Below are 13,972 nucleotides of genomic sequence, written 5' to 3' on the forward strand. Positions count from 1 at the left end.
CCGGCGGGCGCCGCGGGGCGGAGCCGCGGGTCGCACCACGGGAGGCGGGATCTCGGTCGCCCCCGCCGCTCCCTCCCCGCCCCCGCCGGGCCGGCACCTCCCTCCCTGCCCGAGCCCGCCCACCTGCGCCCGCCCTCCCCCCTCCCAGTCCCCCAGTGCCAGGCAGCCCACTAGGGAGGCGTGGGTCCCACTACGCAGGGCGGGAAATTGAGGCTCAGATGGCCACAGCAGGCGGGGGTTGGGGTGGGGTGCGGAATCGAACCACTGCTCCTCCTGGCTCTGTGCCCACTCTACAGATGAGGAAGCCGACGTTCGCAGCAGGGAGGGATTTTGCATCAAGACCCGTACCCACACTCACCCCTGGATCCCTCCCTCATCCCGGCAACGGTTCCCAATTCTCAGTCAGGGAAACTAAGGCCCACAAGGGGTCAGTGTGCGTCCATAGTCACCCAGCTGCACCCTCCTCCTCCAGGGAGCAGTGTCTACCCAGACCAATCCGTCCACGTGCCCTACCATCGTTGGCGCCCCAGGGAAACTGAAGCAGACTTGTCTTATGGGGACCTGTGGGGAAGATCTCCTGCCCTCCAGCTGTGGACAAGCAACTTGAGCCAGAGAATTCCTCTTCACCCTTCAAGACCCAGTGCCAAATGCCCCTGCTGGAAAAACTTGCCTAGCTTGTCACCCAGAAAGATGCAGAACACCCTTGTCATCCCTGCCTACATGAACTCCATCACACGCTATCGTCTTTTTGTCCCTTTATTTGCTTTATTCAGTGGCCAGCTCTGGGAGACAGGGCCGGGTCTGGCTCGTTAACTGCTGTCTCCAGTGCTTGCACACAGCAGGCACTCTATAATTGCTAGTTGCTTTGAGCAACTGCTCAGACAAGGACGCGTGGTTACATCACTCTGCGCTGCCCTGGAACTTTCCTTAGCTCCCCGCAGCCTACCAATCCCCCAGCCTCTTCCTACATTAACTGGGCCTCCCCACGACAAATGCCATGGAGACCTTCTTGTGGCCCTGGCCTGTGGGAGGCGCTCAATAACCACCGGTCAAATAAGGGCCCAGGAGCACCCTGCATGGAATTCTCCCATCCCAGGTGGGGGACTGGAGAAAGCCAGTCTTCTCCCCAGACCCCGCAAGGCACAGGGCAGCAACTGTGCATGGAACATTCCAGCTCTAAGGAACGCGTCTACACTCAGCTGATATCTTTCACGCACAAGAAACCATCTCCTTTTGGAGCCAGTGTTAGAGACGCAGGGGACAAACTCCATTAGATGAAGAAAAATGCAAGTACCGGCCAGCAGCATGAATGGAATTTTGAGATGACTAATGAGAGCTGGGTGGCTGGCTTCCAGGTGACAAGGCTACCTCATCCAGCCACCTGGCCAGGCATCCCAGGACAGGGAGGGTCATACCAGGGAGCCCCCACCCCCACCACTGTTCTGGGTGAGGTGCCAGGTTAAGACCACCTGGGACCACCTGGGCCTCACCCCAACCTGGGGTAAGGTCCCTATGCCAGCATGAGTCCCCAGAAACGGACCCATCCTGGAGAGGGGATATCTTCTCACCCTAATGTGGCCCTCAGCAGTCAGTCAGTCAGTCAGTCGACAAACATTACTGGCTGCTAGTTCTGGTAGGTACGCAAGCACCCGACGGTGCCTTGGGTCCCCGTCGGATTCACGGGGGAACCCCCTGAAGCCGCCCTATCTCGGGTCCTGCTGTTACACCTCACCTTCCCCCAAGGCCCACTACTTGCATGACCTGCGCTGGGTGCCCTGGCCTCTGTGCCTCAGCTCCCAGCTCTTTTTTTCAAGCTTTTTTTTGATGTGGACCATTTTAAAAGTCTTTATCGAATCTGTTACAATATTGCTTCTATTTTATGTTTTTTTTTTTTTTTTTTTTGGTACGCGGGCCTCTCACTGTTGTGGCCTCTCCCGTTGCGGAGCACAGGCTCCAGACGCGCAGGCTCAGCGGCCATGGCTCACGGGCCCAGCCGCTCCGCGGCATGTGGGATCTTCCCGGACCGGGGCATGAATCCGTGTCCCCTGCATCGGCAGGCGGACTCTCAACCACTGTGCCACCAGGGAAGCCCCTATCTTATGTTTTGTTTTTTTGGCCCCAAGGCACGTGGGATCTTAGCTCCCCGACCAGGGATCAAACTGGCACCCCCTGCAATGGAGTCCCAACCACTGGACCACCAGGGAAATCCCTCAGCTCCCATCTTTACAAGCTCAATGGTAGTAGTTCGGACCTCCCAGCTACCCTGCACATCAAACAAGTGGACACAGGCAAGGTTTTTTCCTTAATTGTGGTAAAATATACATAATGTAAAGTTCACCATTTTAATCATTTTTAAGCGCACAGCTTGGTGGCATTAAGCACATTCACGTTGTGCAACCATCCCCACCATCACCTCTAGAACTTTCTCATCTTCCCAAACTGAAGCTCTGTCCCCATGAAACCCTGACTCCCCACCCCTCCCCCAGCACCTGGCCCCCACCATCTACTTCCTGTCTCTGTGGATGTGACCCCCCCAGGGACCCCCGTGAGTGGAATCAGACAGTATTTGTCCTGTGTCTGGCTTCTCTCACTGAGCATCATGCCCTCAACGTTCATCCCTGTTGTAGCAGGTGTCAGAATCTCCTTCCTTTTTAAGGCTGAATAATATTCCCTTGTGTGAATGGACCACACTGTTTTATCATCTGTCAATGGCGACTTGGGTTGTCTCCACCTTTGGGCTGTTGTGAATCACATTGCTGTGAACACGAGCGTGCAAACATCTCAAGTCTCTTGCTTTAATTTCTTTGGAGGATGCACTCAGGAGGGGGATTGCTGGAGTGTATGGTGATTCCACATTTAATTTTTTGATGACCCTCCAGACTACTGGCCACAGCGGCTGTACCATTTCACCTTCCCACCAGCAGTGCACAAGGGCTCAGATTTCTCCACCGCCTCCTGACACGTTTTGTTTCTTAAATAGCAGCTGTCCTGGTGGGTGAGAGGCGGTATGCCACTGCGGTTCACATAAACTCAGCACACACGCAGGAGTCATCTGTGAATGCTGGGTGCCGCCTGCACCTGCCCCTCTGGCAGTGATGGACCAGGATTCAGGGTCAGATTGTGCTTCTACAGATTCTTACAGACGGCATTACTGGCCGTGTGCCTGGTGCCTGTGACACACCTGCTCAGCCGCACACCAGCTCCTGAAGGCTCCCCGCAGGCCGAGGTGGTGTACGTTCCCTTTTACAGATGACACGGAGCCTCGGGGCCAGGTGTGGCTTGCCCGGGGCCCCGTAGAGATTTCAGGGAGAGAGGCAAACGGGCTCCAGCCTTCACGGCCCACCAGCAACCTTCTCTGCAACCAGTTCCTGCCAGCTGACCTCCAGTGAACTCCCTCGGCACGGCCCGCGGAAGGGGGACAGGAGACCTTGCAGGCCCGCAAGGACAGGCGGCAGGGACAGCGTGGGCAAAGACGGTTGCGTGTCAACTGGAGGATCTTCCCAGGCCCAGCCAGGCAACCCCCTCTTCAGGGCTGAGTCATTAAAATGACAGCCCCAGGGGTGGGGACCCCACCCAGGGGTGCCTACCCTCACCCCCAGCCATAGGTGTGGCAGGTGAGCCAGGAGGAACCCCAGGACCCAAGGCGGCAGCTGAAGGTCCAAGGCAATGAGAACAATATCCCTGCTCCCCAGGGAAAAACCCAGAGCCCAGGAGGTGGCTGCCAGACATTGGGTGATCTCCAGCCCATCTCCTGGCCACCTGCCAGCTCCTGCCTGGGACTCCACCAGACAAAGAGCAACACCGGGGCCTCAAAAACTGGCATCTCCTTCCAAGCCACTGAATCACGGGGTGAGTGCAGACAGCTGGGGGCGTGGGGCAGCATGCCCCAGGCTCGGCACCAGGGCTGCCAGGGACCCCCCCACCAGGGCCAGGGCACAAGGGGCCCGGGCAGGTGAGGTGGCTCTTGGCCCCAGGGGAATCTCAGCCCAATTCTGAGGCCCTCTCATCATCTTCTGGACCCTCTGGAAACCAAGGGAGTGAGGACGGACTGGGCGCACACTGCAGACAGGAAAACAGCTCTGGGTGCTCTGGGGAGGAGGGCGCAGCTCCAATCCCCAGCTCTGCTCTGACAGGCTGCCTCGCGACCCCCCCCCCCCCCGCCTCACTTCTTGGGATCCACCAGCGGCCCAGGGGCTGCACCTACAACGTGGACCCTATCAGCAAGCAGGACTCCTCACCTGGCAGCTCCCTGGTCAAGGCAGGCCATGAGGGTGGGTGCAGAGCCCCAGCAGGGATGCCCACTAGCTAAAGATATGAACCAGGCGCTGGCCCCCAGCCGAGGTCATTACAGCACCTGCTAAGTCATGCGGATTTTCTGAACCATTAAGCAGACTGTCATTTGGGGGCAGCTTTCTGGAAGGTTCCATGGGCAGCCTCAGGGCCCACCTCTCGGCTGGGCTCCGGGTGCCAGCTGGCGGTGTCCCTGTCTCCCCTGGGCAGTGGGGGTAGGGCCTGGCTTCCCTCCGGCCCCTGACACCAAGAAGGTTCTGGTCAAGATGACCCTGGCCCAGAATTGGCTGCCACCCCAGAGCCAGCTGCCCTGACCCAGGTTGGGGTGACGGGACCAGTGTGACTGCACTGCTGTCCCTGAGTCACTCCTGCCCCTGGGGACCTCGTCCTGCAGCTCCCAGGATGCCCCTGCCCTGTCCCACTGGTGGCATGGTCTCTGGGTCATGGAAAGGCACTGGGGCAGCAGGTGAGTTAAGAGGCGAGAACCAAGGCTTCTCGACGCTAGATCTGAAACTCGGACGCTGTGATGGCTACGGCGAGGCCCCTGAGGCAGGTCCCGCCACCGGGGTCCTGAGCCCGGCGTGGGCACAAGGAGGCCGAGAGGCAGGATTTCAGCTCTTTTGTTAGATGTGGCACAGCACCAACATGACATGGGAGGTCACGGAAGGACAGCGGGTCAGCACTGGACCACGACCACTGGTGGGGGTGGCAAATCCAAATGACAGGACGCTGGCAGAGGATGGGCGCGGGCCTCGGGCTCTGCCAGCCAGTCGGGAGGGTCCCGGGGGGAGCCCAGGGGGCAGGTCCGGGTGCGGGTCCAGGCGCGGGTCCGGGCTGTGTGTGTGCTCACTGGGCCTCCCTTGGCCGGGGTCGGGTGCACGCGCTCACTTGGCCGGCCGAGTGATGATGCGCGTGGAGAAGTCAAAGAGGTCGCGGTTGATCTTGCGCAGGTTCCGCACCTCGTCCTCCAGCTCTGCCACGCGGATCCGCAGCTGGTCCTGGCCACCCAGCACGCTCTGGGGGAGGGGCGGTGGAATGCTCAGAGCGGGAGGGGGCCTCAGACATCCCACTGGCAGGCAGCGGGGCGAGGCTGGCACTGAGGGCCACCGTCCCCACGGTCCATGACGGGGGGTGGGGCGGGGGCACATCCCTTCCAACCCAGGCCCAGGCCCCCTGCCGCCCTTCCCTCCGGACAAGCCCCCATCTTGGGCCCCCGCCCCCATCTTGGGCCCCTCCCCTCCCCCATTTTGGGGCCTCTCCCCTCCCACCTTCTCCAACGTGCTGCACATCACCCCGTGCAGCTGTTCCGCCCGCTCCAGGTAGCTGGGCTCTGATCCCTGGAACAGAAGGGGCCGCATTAGCTGGCCACTCCCATCAAACCTCGAGGGACGTGCAGACAAACGGTCAGCTGGTGCCTCCAGCCCTGGGAGGGCTCAGCCGCCCTGTGAGATGATGGACCCTGCTGCCGCCCAGAGGCCATCCGTCTCTCGCTGGACCCTGTCTGGGCACGCTGCCCTGGGCCAGCAGCCCGGAGCCTGGCACAGCCATCCATCAGGCCGCCGGGAGGGGTGTGGACAGCCCCGCAGGCTCGTGTGACTCCGAGGCGCAGAGACAGCAGACAGAGCCTGGCCTCAGTGGGCAAGGCTGGCCGCGCTGAGGACAGGTAGGGAGGGGCCCCAGGGGCCTGGAGGGGCAGGCAGGCCGTCATGAAGGGGGTCCCATGGGCACTGGGGCTGTGAGCGCTCCCGCCGCCGAGCTGGAGAAGGTGGCTGCCCGTGCACAACCTCTGGGTCCTGATCGGCCCCTGGAACACCACCCTGTTGTTGTTCTCAAAGGGCAGCGTGGCCCGCTCCCTCTCTGGAAGGTTCCAGGGCTTCCTGAGGCCAGGGACCAGCCATCAGACTGGCCTCAACGACAAGGGCAGAGAAACCTCTTCAGCAAAGGAGCATGTGGAAGGTCCCCACCAGGACCCGACCCAAGGGCACCCAAGGCCACACGGCAGAGGCTGAGGCCCAAGGGTGGGGGTCCCTGCTGGGGGTGAGACGTACCTGCTGGTGGAGGCCCAGGCGCAGCGTGAGGCCCCCGTGGCGCGGCTCGTCCCCATGCTCTGCGCCCAGCAGGTGCTTGTTGAAGTGCGGCAAGGGCAGGCTGGGCCTGCAGTCGGAGCTCAGCATGCTGACGGGCGCCAGCACGATACAGGCGTTGGTCACGGGGCCTGGGGCAGGCGGGCAGGCAGCGTCGGGACCCGCCCTCCGCCCCTCCAGCCACCCACCTGGCCCTGACACTCCCGTGCATTCCCGTCCCCACCCTCCACGAGGCAAACCCTGGGGCCTTGCTCCAGCCCCGGGCCGCCCACGTGTGGACAAGGCCCCCCGGGCCCAGGGCCTCCAGGAGGGCTGCGTGCGCCCACCTTTGAGAGCCACCGTCCTGAGGCACTGCTGGCTCTGCACATCCCAGAGGCGCACCGTCTCGTCGTGGGAGCCCGAGAGTAGCACGCTGCCATCCGTGGACACTGACAGGCAGGTCACCTGGTTCCTGGGGACAGACAGGTCACCTGGCGCCCGGGGGAGGGCGGCACAGTGACCCCCCCCCCCCCACCTCCTGGTCGACCCCATCCCTGTACCTGTGCCCTCTGAACACCTTCCCGTGGTCCTGCTCCGGCTGGAAGCTCTTCTCTCTCTGCCCGGGCTGCGGAAGCGGGAGGGCCGGTGAGCACAGGGCACAGCTGCATCTCAGCCCCAAGCCGCGCACACCGCCGCCCCCCACGCCCACTCACCCAGGTACAGAGGTCGACCTGGAAGATGGAGCCGTCACTACCACCGCAGAACATGTGATGCTCAGCCAGGTCCATGGTCACGGCCATGATGCTCACGTCGAAGAGCACAGACAGCAGCAGCTCGCCGGAGGAGACCTCCCACAGCTGGGGGCAGGGACGGGGGCATGGGTCTGAGAGCGGAGTGGAGCGCAGCGGCCCAGCCGGGAGACTCTGGATGCCACAGGAACCTCAGACGGGAGCTGTCACCACGGGGGGCTCGGGGGTTGAGGGACCTGCTTCTCACGCTGGGACCCCTCGCCACCACCGGCTTCAGTTACTGTCAGCCCCCAGGCCACCACCAGGTCAGCCCTGGACTGCCCCAACCAGGGACAAAGACCTGAGGACTCCCTCAAATCCCCTGAGGCTTGGCCAGGAGCTGCCAGGTGCAGTGGCCGAGTGGGAACTTCCAAGCCAACAGAGGCCTGGACTGCCCGCCCCCCGCCCCCGGCCGTCCTTGAGGCCCCAGGCAGCGGGGGATTAAGAGCTGTCTGGAGCCACCAGCCAGCGGGAGGAGATGATGCTCTGGTTCCTATGGGCCAGGAACCCGCCAGCCGCCGGGCTCAGCTCACAGATCCACTGCAGGGGTCAGGGCAGGGCCCTACCTTCACTGTCTGGTCCAGCGAGGAAGTGGCCACCCGGGCCAGGGGCCCACCAAAGCCGCAGTGCAGGTCTGTGATGGGGAGGGTGTGGCGAGACCACACGTGTCGGGGGGCGGGGGTCCGGGAGGGGTCTGCCTGCAGCACGCTTGGGGGGTGGGGAGGAGCCGGACCTCAGCGGGGAGGGCGGCCCACATCTCGACGCCTTTATACCCTGTCTCCGGGCAGCAACCAGGCCCCCTCACCCGAATAAAAGTCCTGGGTAGCTGCCCAGGGCCCCGTCCTCCTGGCACCAGCCTACCTGACCTGGAGCCCCTTCCCACCCCGGGGCCTGGCCTCTCTGCACAGCAGGTTCCCCGCCCTCGTGGTTAAGGCCTCGCCCGGCCAGAGGCTACAGCCGGATGGGGAGCCGCCAGGGCCGGGGCTCTACCTGCAGAGGCTCCAAGCCAGCACCAGGCAGTCCTTGCCCCCCGAGACGAAGTGGCTGCTGTCCCCCGTGAACTGTAGGCACGACACATCCTGGTAGTGGCGGCTCAGGATGACCAGAAGGTTCCCCGTGGAAACCTGGGGAGGCGGAGGGGCACCGGGTCACGGGGAGCCCTGGGGGAGTGGGAGGGGAGAGGGGGGAGGGCCCTCCCCAAGCGGCTCTGAAGTGAACAGGGAGGCTGCGGGGCCGTGCCCCCTTGGATCCTGCGAGCACCTGTTCCCACCCTGTCCCCAGTGAGATGACACAGCCCCAGGGAAGGTGTCAGCAAGGGGACAAGGCCGAGGGGGGCTGGTGAGGGAGGGTCTCTCCAGGATCGGCTGGACCCAGGGGCGATCTTTGCAGCCACAGCTGCAAGTCACCATCTTCCGAACTGGCTGGCGGGGGGCACAGATGCTGCCGCAGGTTGAACTGTGTCCCCCAGACACACGTGTCCACGCCCAACCTCCGGAACCTGTGACCTCCCTTGAACGGGACATAATCTCTGAAGATGTAATCAATTCAGAAGAGGTGACGTGGGAGCGAAGTGGCCATTGTCTCTTTAAGACGGACACCTGGACACAGACACACAGCCGCTCACCCCGCTGCAAAAGGAAGGAGAGAGGCTACACACAGAGGCGGATACAGGCATCAGAAAGGCCCCAGCCTGTGTGCCAGCCTTCGGTTAGCCCCGTGGGGCGCCCCCTCGTGGCCACAGCTCACGCTGGCCAGGAATTCTCCAAGAGGGTGGAGAGCCAGGACCACACAGTGTCCCCCATCAAGGAAGCCAACCACCTGAGACATCTGCTGACGGTGGACGGGCCGCTAACGTCTGCCCACACCCCCTGCACCAGCTTGACAGCGAAAAGAAGGAGTATTTCTACCACAGGGCGACCTGTCTCAGTTTCTCTCCCTGCGCCTGAACAAGGCCTCTTAGTTTCAGAATCACATACTGAGGTTTAAGAGCCCTGGAGTGAGGTTACCAGCTCTCTCTCATATCCTCGGGCCTCACACAGTCCACAGAGAACAGTCGGTTCTCTTTGCTGATCTCTGGGGCAGCCAGGAAGGTCGTTCTGCCGGTGCCGAGGTCAGGAAAGGCCTTGTTCTGTTGCCTCAGATCCTGCACTGTCTACGCAAAAAGTGAGGTGAGCTTCCCCCACAAACGTAACAGACTGTCGGTGACAACTGGGTCAGTGATCTCAGCTGGCAGCCTGCGAGCGGAGCCCGCCACCCCGGTTCTGTGCTCCTATGCTCACCTCCCACAGGTATATGCTCTCTGTGATCCCTGCCAGAACATAGAGGCCATTGGGCGACGTGGTAAGACAGGTGACCGGTCCGGGGCACATGATCTTCTGCTGAAGCTGGTCCTAGAGAAAGAAGCAGCTTCTGAGTTTCATGCCCGATGAGGGAGCAGGGGGAAGCGAGGCGAGTGGGAGCAGCACCCAGACAGCTGGTAAGTCCAAAAGCACCAGAAAGAGGAGTGGGGACAGGGGTGGTTTGACCCAATCCATGGTTCAGGAAGGGGAGTGTTTGCTCCAGCTGAGGCTTTGCAGGGCGGGGGTGGAGGTGGAGGCCTGTGGATTCTCCTCAAAAGCAAGACAGTGCTGCAACTCCCCATGCTCCCAGTGCGGGAAGGTGGGGGGGTATCCAGGTTTGGTCCCCAGGGAACTAGATCCCGCATGCCCCAACTAAAGATCCCGCACGCGGCAACGAAGATCCCATCTGCCACAACTAAGACCTGGCGCAGCCGAATAAACGAATAAATACTTTTTTTTTTTTTTCTAAAAAGCAAGACAGTGAGTCTCTGGACTGGGGGTCAGAGGAACCGTCTGGCCACTAGGCTTTCGCCCCAGTCCTGCATCCCCTGAAGTCTCGCCTGGGATCGTAAGCGTCAGTTTCTAAATGTCTAAAATAAAACAACTTCTCAAGTTTGTGTGTGTACCACACCAGGCAGATCCGGAGCACTGAGCTTGCCGAAAGACATGGCAGCTGGCAAAAACACGTGGCGAGCAGCTTCAGGGGCTGCATTTCGAAGTTTCTGTAGGAGAAACCGTGGGCCCTAATGGCAAAAAGTAAGCGTCTTTTCAGGAGTGATAAATACACGAGTCTCCGGGCTCCCCTTCAGCGGGCTCCCCCAGGCCTCAGACCTTCACCCTCCAAGCCCACGATGCCCACGGAAACCCTACGGCAAACTCCTTTCAATTACACTTCCCGCCCCACGCCGGCTCCAGCGCAGGGCCCCCAGGAGACCCACACCCAGCTCTCCTTGTGCGCGTGCGCACCGCTGGCTGCCCCGAGGCCCGCCCGCCACACCTCCAAGCGGCAGCCCACCCTCAGCTCAGCGCGTGCGCGCAGCGCCCTAACCGCTCCCACCGACGCCGGGCGCGCGGCTCCCTCCCCCCACCAAAAAGCCCCCAGACCCGCGCGTGCGCAGAGCATCCTAATAGGATTCCCCACTTCCCACCGGGGTTCAGGGCCCGTGCGGCCCCCACCGCCCCCTCTCCCGACCCCAGGCCCCTGAGCCCCGCGCATCCCGCCACGGCGCCCAGGCGCGCGCCGCCGAACCTTCCTCTGTAGCTCCCAGGCGCTGATATAGTTCTTGCCCAGCTGCGCCGCCAGCAAGTACTCGCCATTGAGCAGCGCCAGGCCGCGAGGCCCGGCCTGGCCGCCGCGGTATGTGAGCAGATTGGCGCCCGAGTGCAGCTCCCACACGACGCAGCTCCACAGCTGGGCCGCCGAGTCGGTACACACGGCCACCTCCACGGGCGCCGCCATCATGCTTTCTCCACCGCCCAGGACATGCGTCATCACCAGCGAGACGCGGGCGACTGCGCCCTGCCGGCTAGAGCGGTGCCCACGTTGCCCGGCTCCCGGCGGCTGGCCGACGCGAGCGTGCGCACAGGACTCGGGGAGGGGACCCTGTGAATCAGGCGGGCTCTTCTTTCCCGCTCCGCGGAGAATCAAGGGACGCACAGCCTGGTTAGAGATCTTGGAAGGAGATTTCTTTCAAAAATAGATGGAGAAACCCAGGCCGAGGGTCTCCTGAGAGCGGTTAGTAGCTTCAGAGCCTGGAGGTCTGGTTTGGCCATTTCCACTGGGTGCTTTTGGTCAAGCACTCAACCTCTCGGATGATGATGGTGATTATTTTTAACGTGCGTATATTAAATACCGACTTCACAGGCCCGAATGAGACATTGCACGTAAAACAGACTACGCACCTAACATAACAGGTAGCTGGTGTTCAAAACGTAGTTAGACGCATATTCACGGATCCATCGTCCGCCTCCCCCGGACCTCTCTTCTTCGGGGGCCACAAAATCCACATTTTTATTTCGGCAACTTGGTGCGGGTCGAACAAGTCGCGAGCTCTGTCTGGGGAGCACCCAACAATCTCGTGTGAGCGCTCCCGGCCGCAGGCCACGTCTACAAACAGTGCATTTTAAAATGTGGAGTTAGTTGTTAACCTTTGAAAACGGGGAATTTCGCTCAGGAGTCGCGGTCTCATGGCTGTCTTGGGCGGCGTACCCACAAGCAACATTGGGGAGACTGGGTGCGGGGTGCGTCCCCCAATCCCGCTCTGCCATCCGGGAGGGGATGGTGGAGAGGAGAGCGGAGGAGGGGCCTTCCTGGAGGAGGAACGGCGCCCGGAGCCTGGGGCTCCGCAGCCCCAGGCCCGGCCGCCAGGTGGCAGGCTCGAGCCACCGACCGGGATGCCGGTCGGAGTTGCTCCCGGCCCAGGGGCCACAGCAAGAAGCAGCAACCGGGAGGAGGGGCGTCAGGGGGGACCTGCCTGATCTGGAGGAGGGGCTTCCCAGAGCAGGTGTCCTTAGAACGGGAACTAACAACCTGAAGAGAAAGAGGGGCAGAGGTGCGTGCAAAGGCCCTGAGGCAGATCATGGAGGGGGAAGCTGGATATGGGGACCTGGATTTTATTTTATCCCCGGCAGGGTTGGGGGGGAAGGACATGTGAAACTGAAGAACTTTTGTAAACTGGGGAGAGCTGGGTGTCCAAACCTCCAGAAGCTGCCAAAAGGGGACACTGAGGCAAGGACCATCTATTCCAAAGACAGATTGGAGCTAGAACCAACTGTTCCTGATTTCCACCCCCAGAACCAGCTGATGTTCCCTCCCTGCTTCCTCAAACTTTTTTTCTTTTTTTCTTACTGCGAGTAAGAAAAATGAAACACCTTAAATGCTAGTTTACATTTTTCAGATACTGTTTTCCCAAAACCACATCCTTCTTTGAATCCTGAATCCTGGGCATTCTGTGGAGCCCCATTTGAGAATGGGCACACTCTGCGACCCCCGGGGGTGGAACAAGGCAGCCTTCTTCTAGCCACCAACTCAGGGCTTGAACCTGGTCCTGAGCAGCGGAGCAGGTCACTGCACAGCTCTGGGCCTCAGTTTCCCCATGTGCAAATCAGGGATGCTGATTTGAGCCCTGGGTGTGTGTCCTCATCTGCGGAGGTCTGGCCTGGAAGTTTCCAAGCACCCAGGTTCCAGGACGCAGGGTGGGCCCTGCAGGTGCCGGTTGCAGGGGGACCAGTTGTGCAAACAGAAGTCGCTGCTGTGGTCACTCAGGCAGGGGCAGCCCCTGGCTCTGCTGGAGGGCAGGGCAGCTGGAGTGCTGGCCCGGCCCCCTCCCAGGCCTCTCCCTCCACTCCTCCTGTTTCCCCTCTGTCCCTCCGTGGGGGGACGCAGCTCAGCCAGGCTGCTGTGTGAGGTCAGAGGTCACCCCACCCCCAGCCTGGTTCCGGAATGAGGACAGACCAGTTGTGTCAGAAGGGCAGGACAAAAGCCACACTTTGGGGGCCTCTCGGACCACCCAGTCACCAGACCTCCTTGGTGCCAGCCTGGTTCCTGGTCCTAGACCCACTAAATCCTAGGCCTGGAGGGCATGAGGCTGGCGGCAGGAGCAGGATGGGGAAACTGAGGGACAGAGGTCTGCACAACCCCTCCGGGTCTAAGCCCCGCATTCTTCGTTCCCTACACATGTACTGAGAGCCTCCTGTTTGCAGGCCCAGGGTACACTGCCCCATCTCACGCCCTGCCCACCTGGGGCGGCGGGGACCCAGGAACAAACCCAGCAGCCCTGGCCTTTGTGGGGCCGCCCCGTTAAGTGCACTAATGGCGGAGGGGAAGGCGGATGACTCAAGCGAAAACCCTCTTCTTTTTCCGGCGTCCTTTCATCCAAACCTGCCTTTGGCTGCTGGTGGGCTCCCGCAGCTCTGCTGATCAGACATGGTTTTGAGTTTCACCTGGGAGGCTCCCTGGGCCTCCTCACAAGCACAGAGCGGGAGGCCCAGCAGGCGGGAGGCTCCTCGGGGATCTGGGAGGCTGGGGAGGAGGTGGCGGGGCCCGACCCCCTCCCGGCTTCCCCCCTGCCCCAGGGCTGTGTGACCTCAGGGCCTCTTGCCCCATCTCTGGGCCTCTTCAGAGGAGGAATGAAGATGCTGGACAGGCCGATCCAGTTTGCTGAATGGGCCTTTTTAAAACAAAAAAACAAACGAAACAAAAAAACACTTTTCCTTTACCTCCCTGGGGGGGCAGGGGGCTCTGAGGGGCAGGTGGGTTGACCCCTGTCCTCTGACCTCTCCAGGTCCCCCAGGCCCGCAGAGGCTGGAACCACGTGGATGGGCCACAGGGAGGTGTCTCCAACAGGAGTGAGTTGTTTTTCCTCACTCAACACAGACCTGGGGGCTGACCCCGGCGGGAGGGACCAGCCCAGGCCAGCCGTGGCCGGAGCAGGTGGCAGGGGAGCCATGTGGCAGGAGGCCCGCCCTGCCCACCATCCGGCCACGCTGACCT

At 61.8% G+C, this 13,972-nt stretch overlaps 1 protein-coding gene across 3 annotated transcripts; it reads right to left on the reverse strand.

Moving 5' to 3' along the window:
- Positions 1 to 4,894: 4,894 nt before the first annotated feature.
- WDR18 (WD repeat domain 18) lies at positions 4,895 to 11,605 on the reverse strand. 3 transcript variants are annotated; one of them, XM_033854973.2, is made up of 10 exons: positions 10,730 to 11,364; positions 9,421 to 9,531; positions 8,132 to 8,265; positions 7,708 to 7,849; positions 7,067 to 7,210; positions 6,914 to 6,978; positions 6,701 to 6,825; positions 6,339 to 6,505; positions 5,559 to 5,627; positions 4,895 to 5,306 (listed from the first exon to the last, which is right to left on the reverse strand). In XM_033854973.2, exons 1-10 carry the CDS (start codon positions 10,970 to 10,972, stop codon positions 5,175 to 5,177), a joined length of 1,332 nt encoding a protein of 443 aa, XP_033710864.1. In that variant the 5' UTR covers positions 10,973 to 11,364; the 3' UTR covers positions 4,895 to 5,174. The 3 variants fall into 3 exon arrangements, 1 of the variants encoding a protein (XP_033710864.1); XR_004526109.2 differs by having other exon boundaries at positions 5,227 to 5,306; positions 5,559 to 6,192; positions 10,730 to 11,605; XR_012331174.1 differs by having other exon boundaries at positions 5,227 to 5,306; positions 5,559 to 6,197; positions 10,730 to 11,594.
- Positions 11,606 to 13,972: the final 2,367 nt, after the last annotated feature.

Source organism: Tursiops truncatus, chromosome 3 (assembly GCF_011762595.2).
Source record: "Tursiops truncatus isolate mTurTru1 chromosome 3, mTurTru1.mat.Y, whole genome shotgun sequence".
In the NCBI taxonomy this organism is placed as follows: domain Eukaryota; kingdom Metazoa; phylum Chordata; class Mammalia; order Artiodactyla; family Delphinidae; genus Tursiops; species Tursiops truncatus.

Bases quoted from the DNA above. Each gene is read 5' to 3' on its own strand.
- WDR18 (XM_033854973.2), bottom strand. From the start codon at position 10,972: ATGACGCATGTCCTGGGCGGTGGAGAAAGCATGATGGCGGCGCCCGTG. The intron at 6,506-6,700 runs GTGGGCGCACGC...CGCCTGCCCCAG, and splicing joins CAGGACGGTGGCTCTCAAAG to GCCCCGTGACCAACGCCTGT. The intron at 5,628-6,338 runs GTACGTCTCACC...CTTCTGTTCCAG, and splicing joins GCCTGGGCCTCCACCAGCAG to GGATCAGAGCCCAGCTACCT.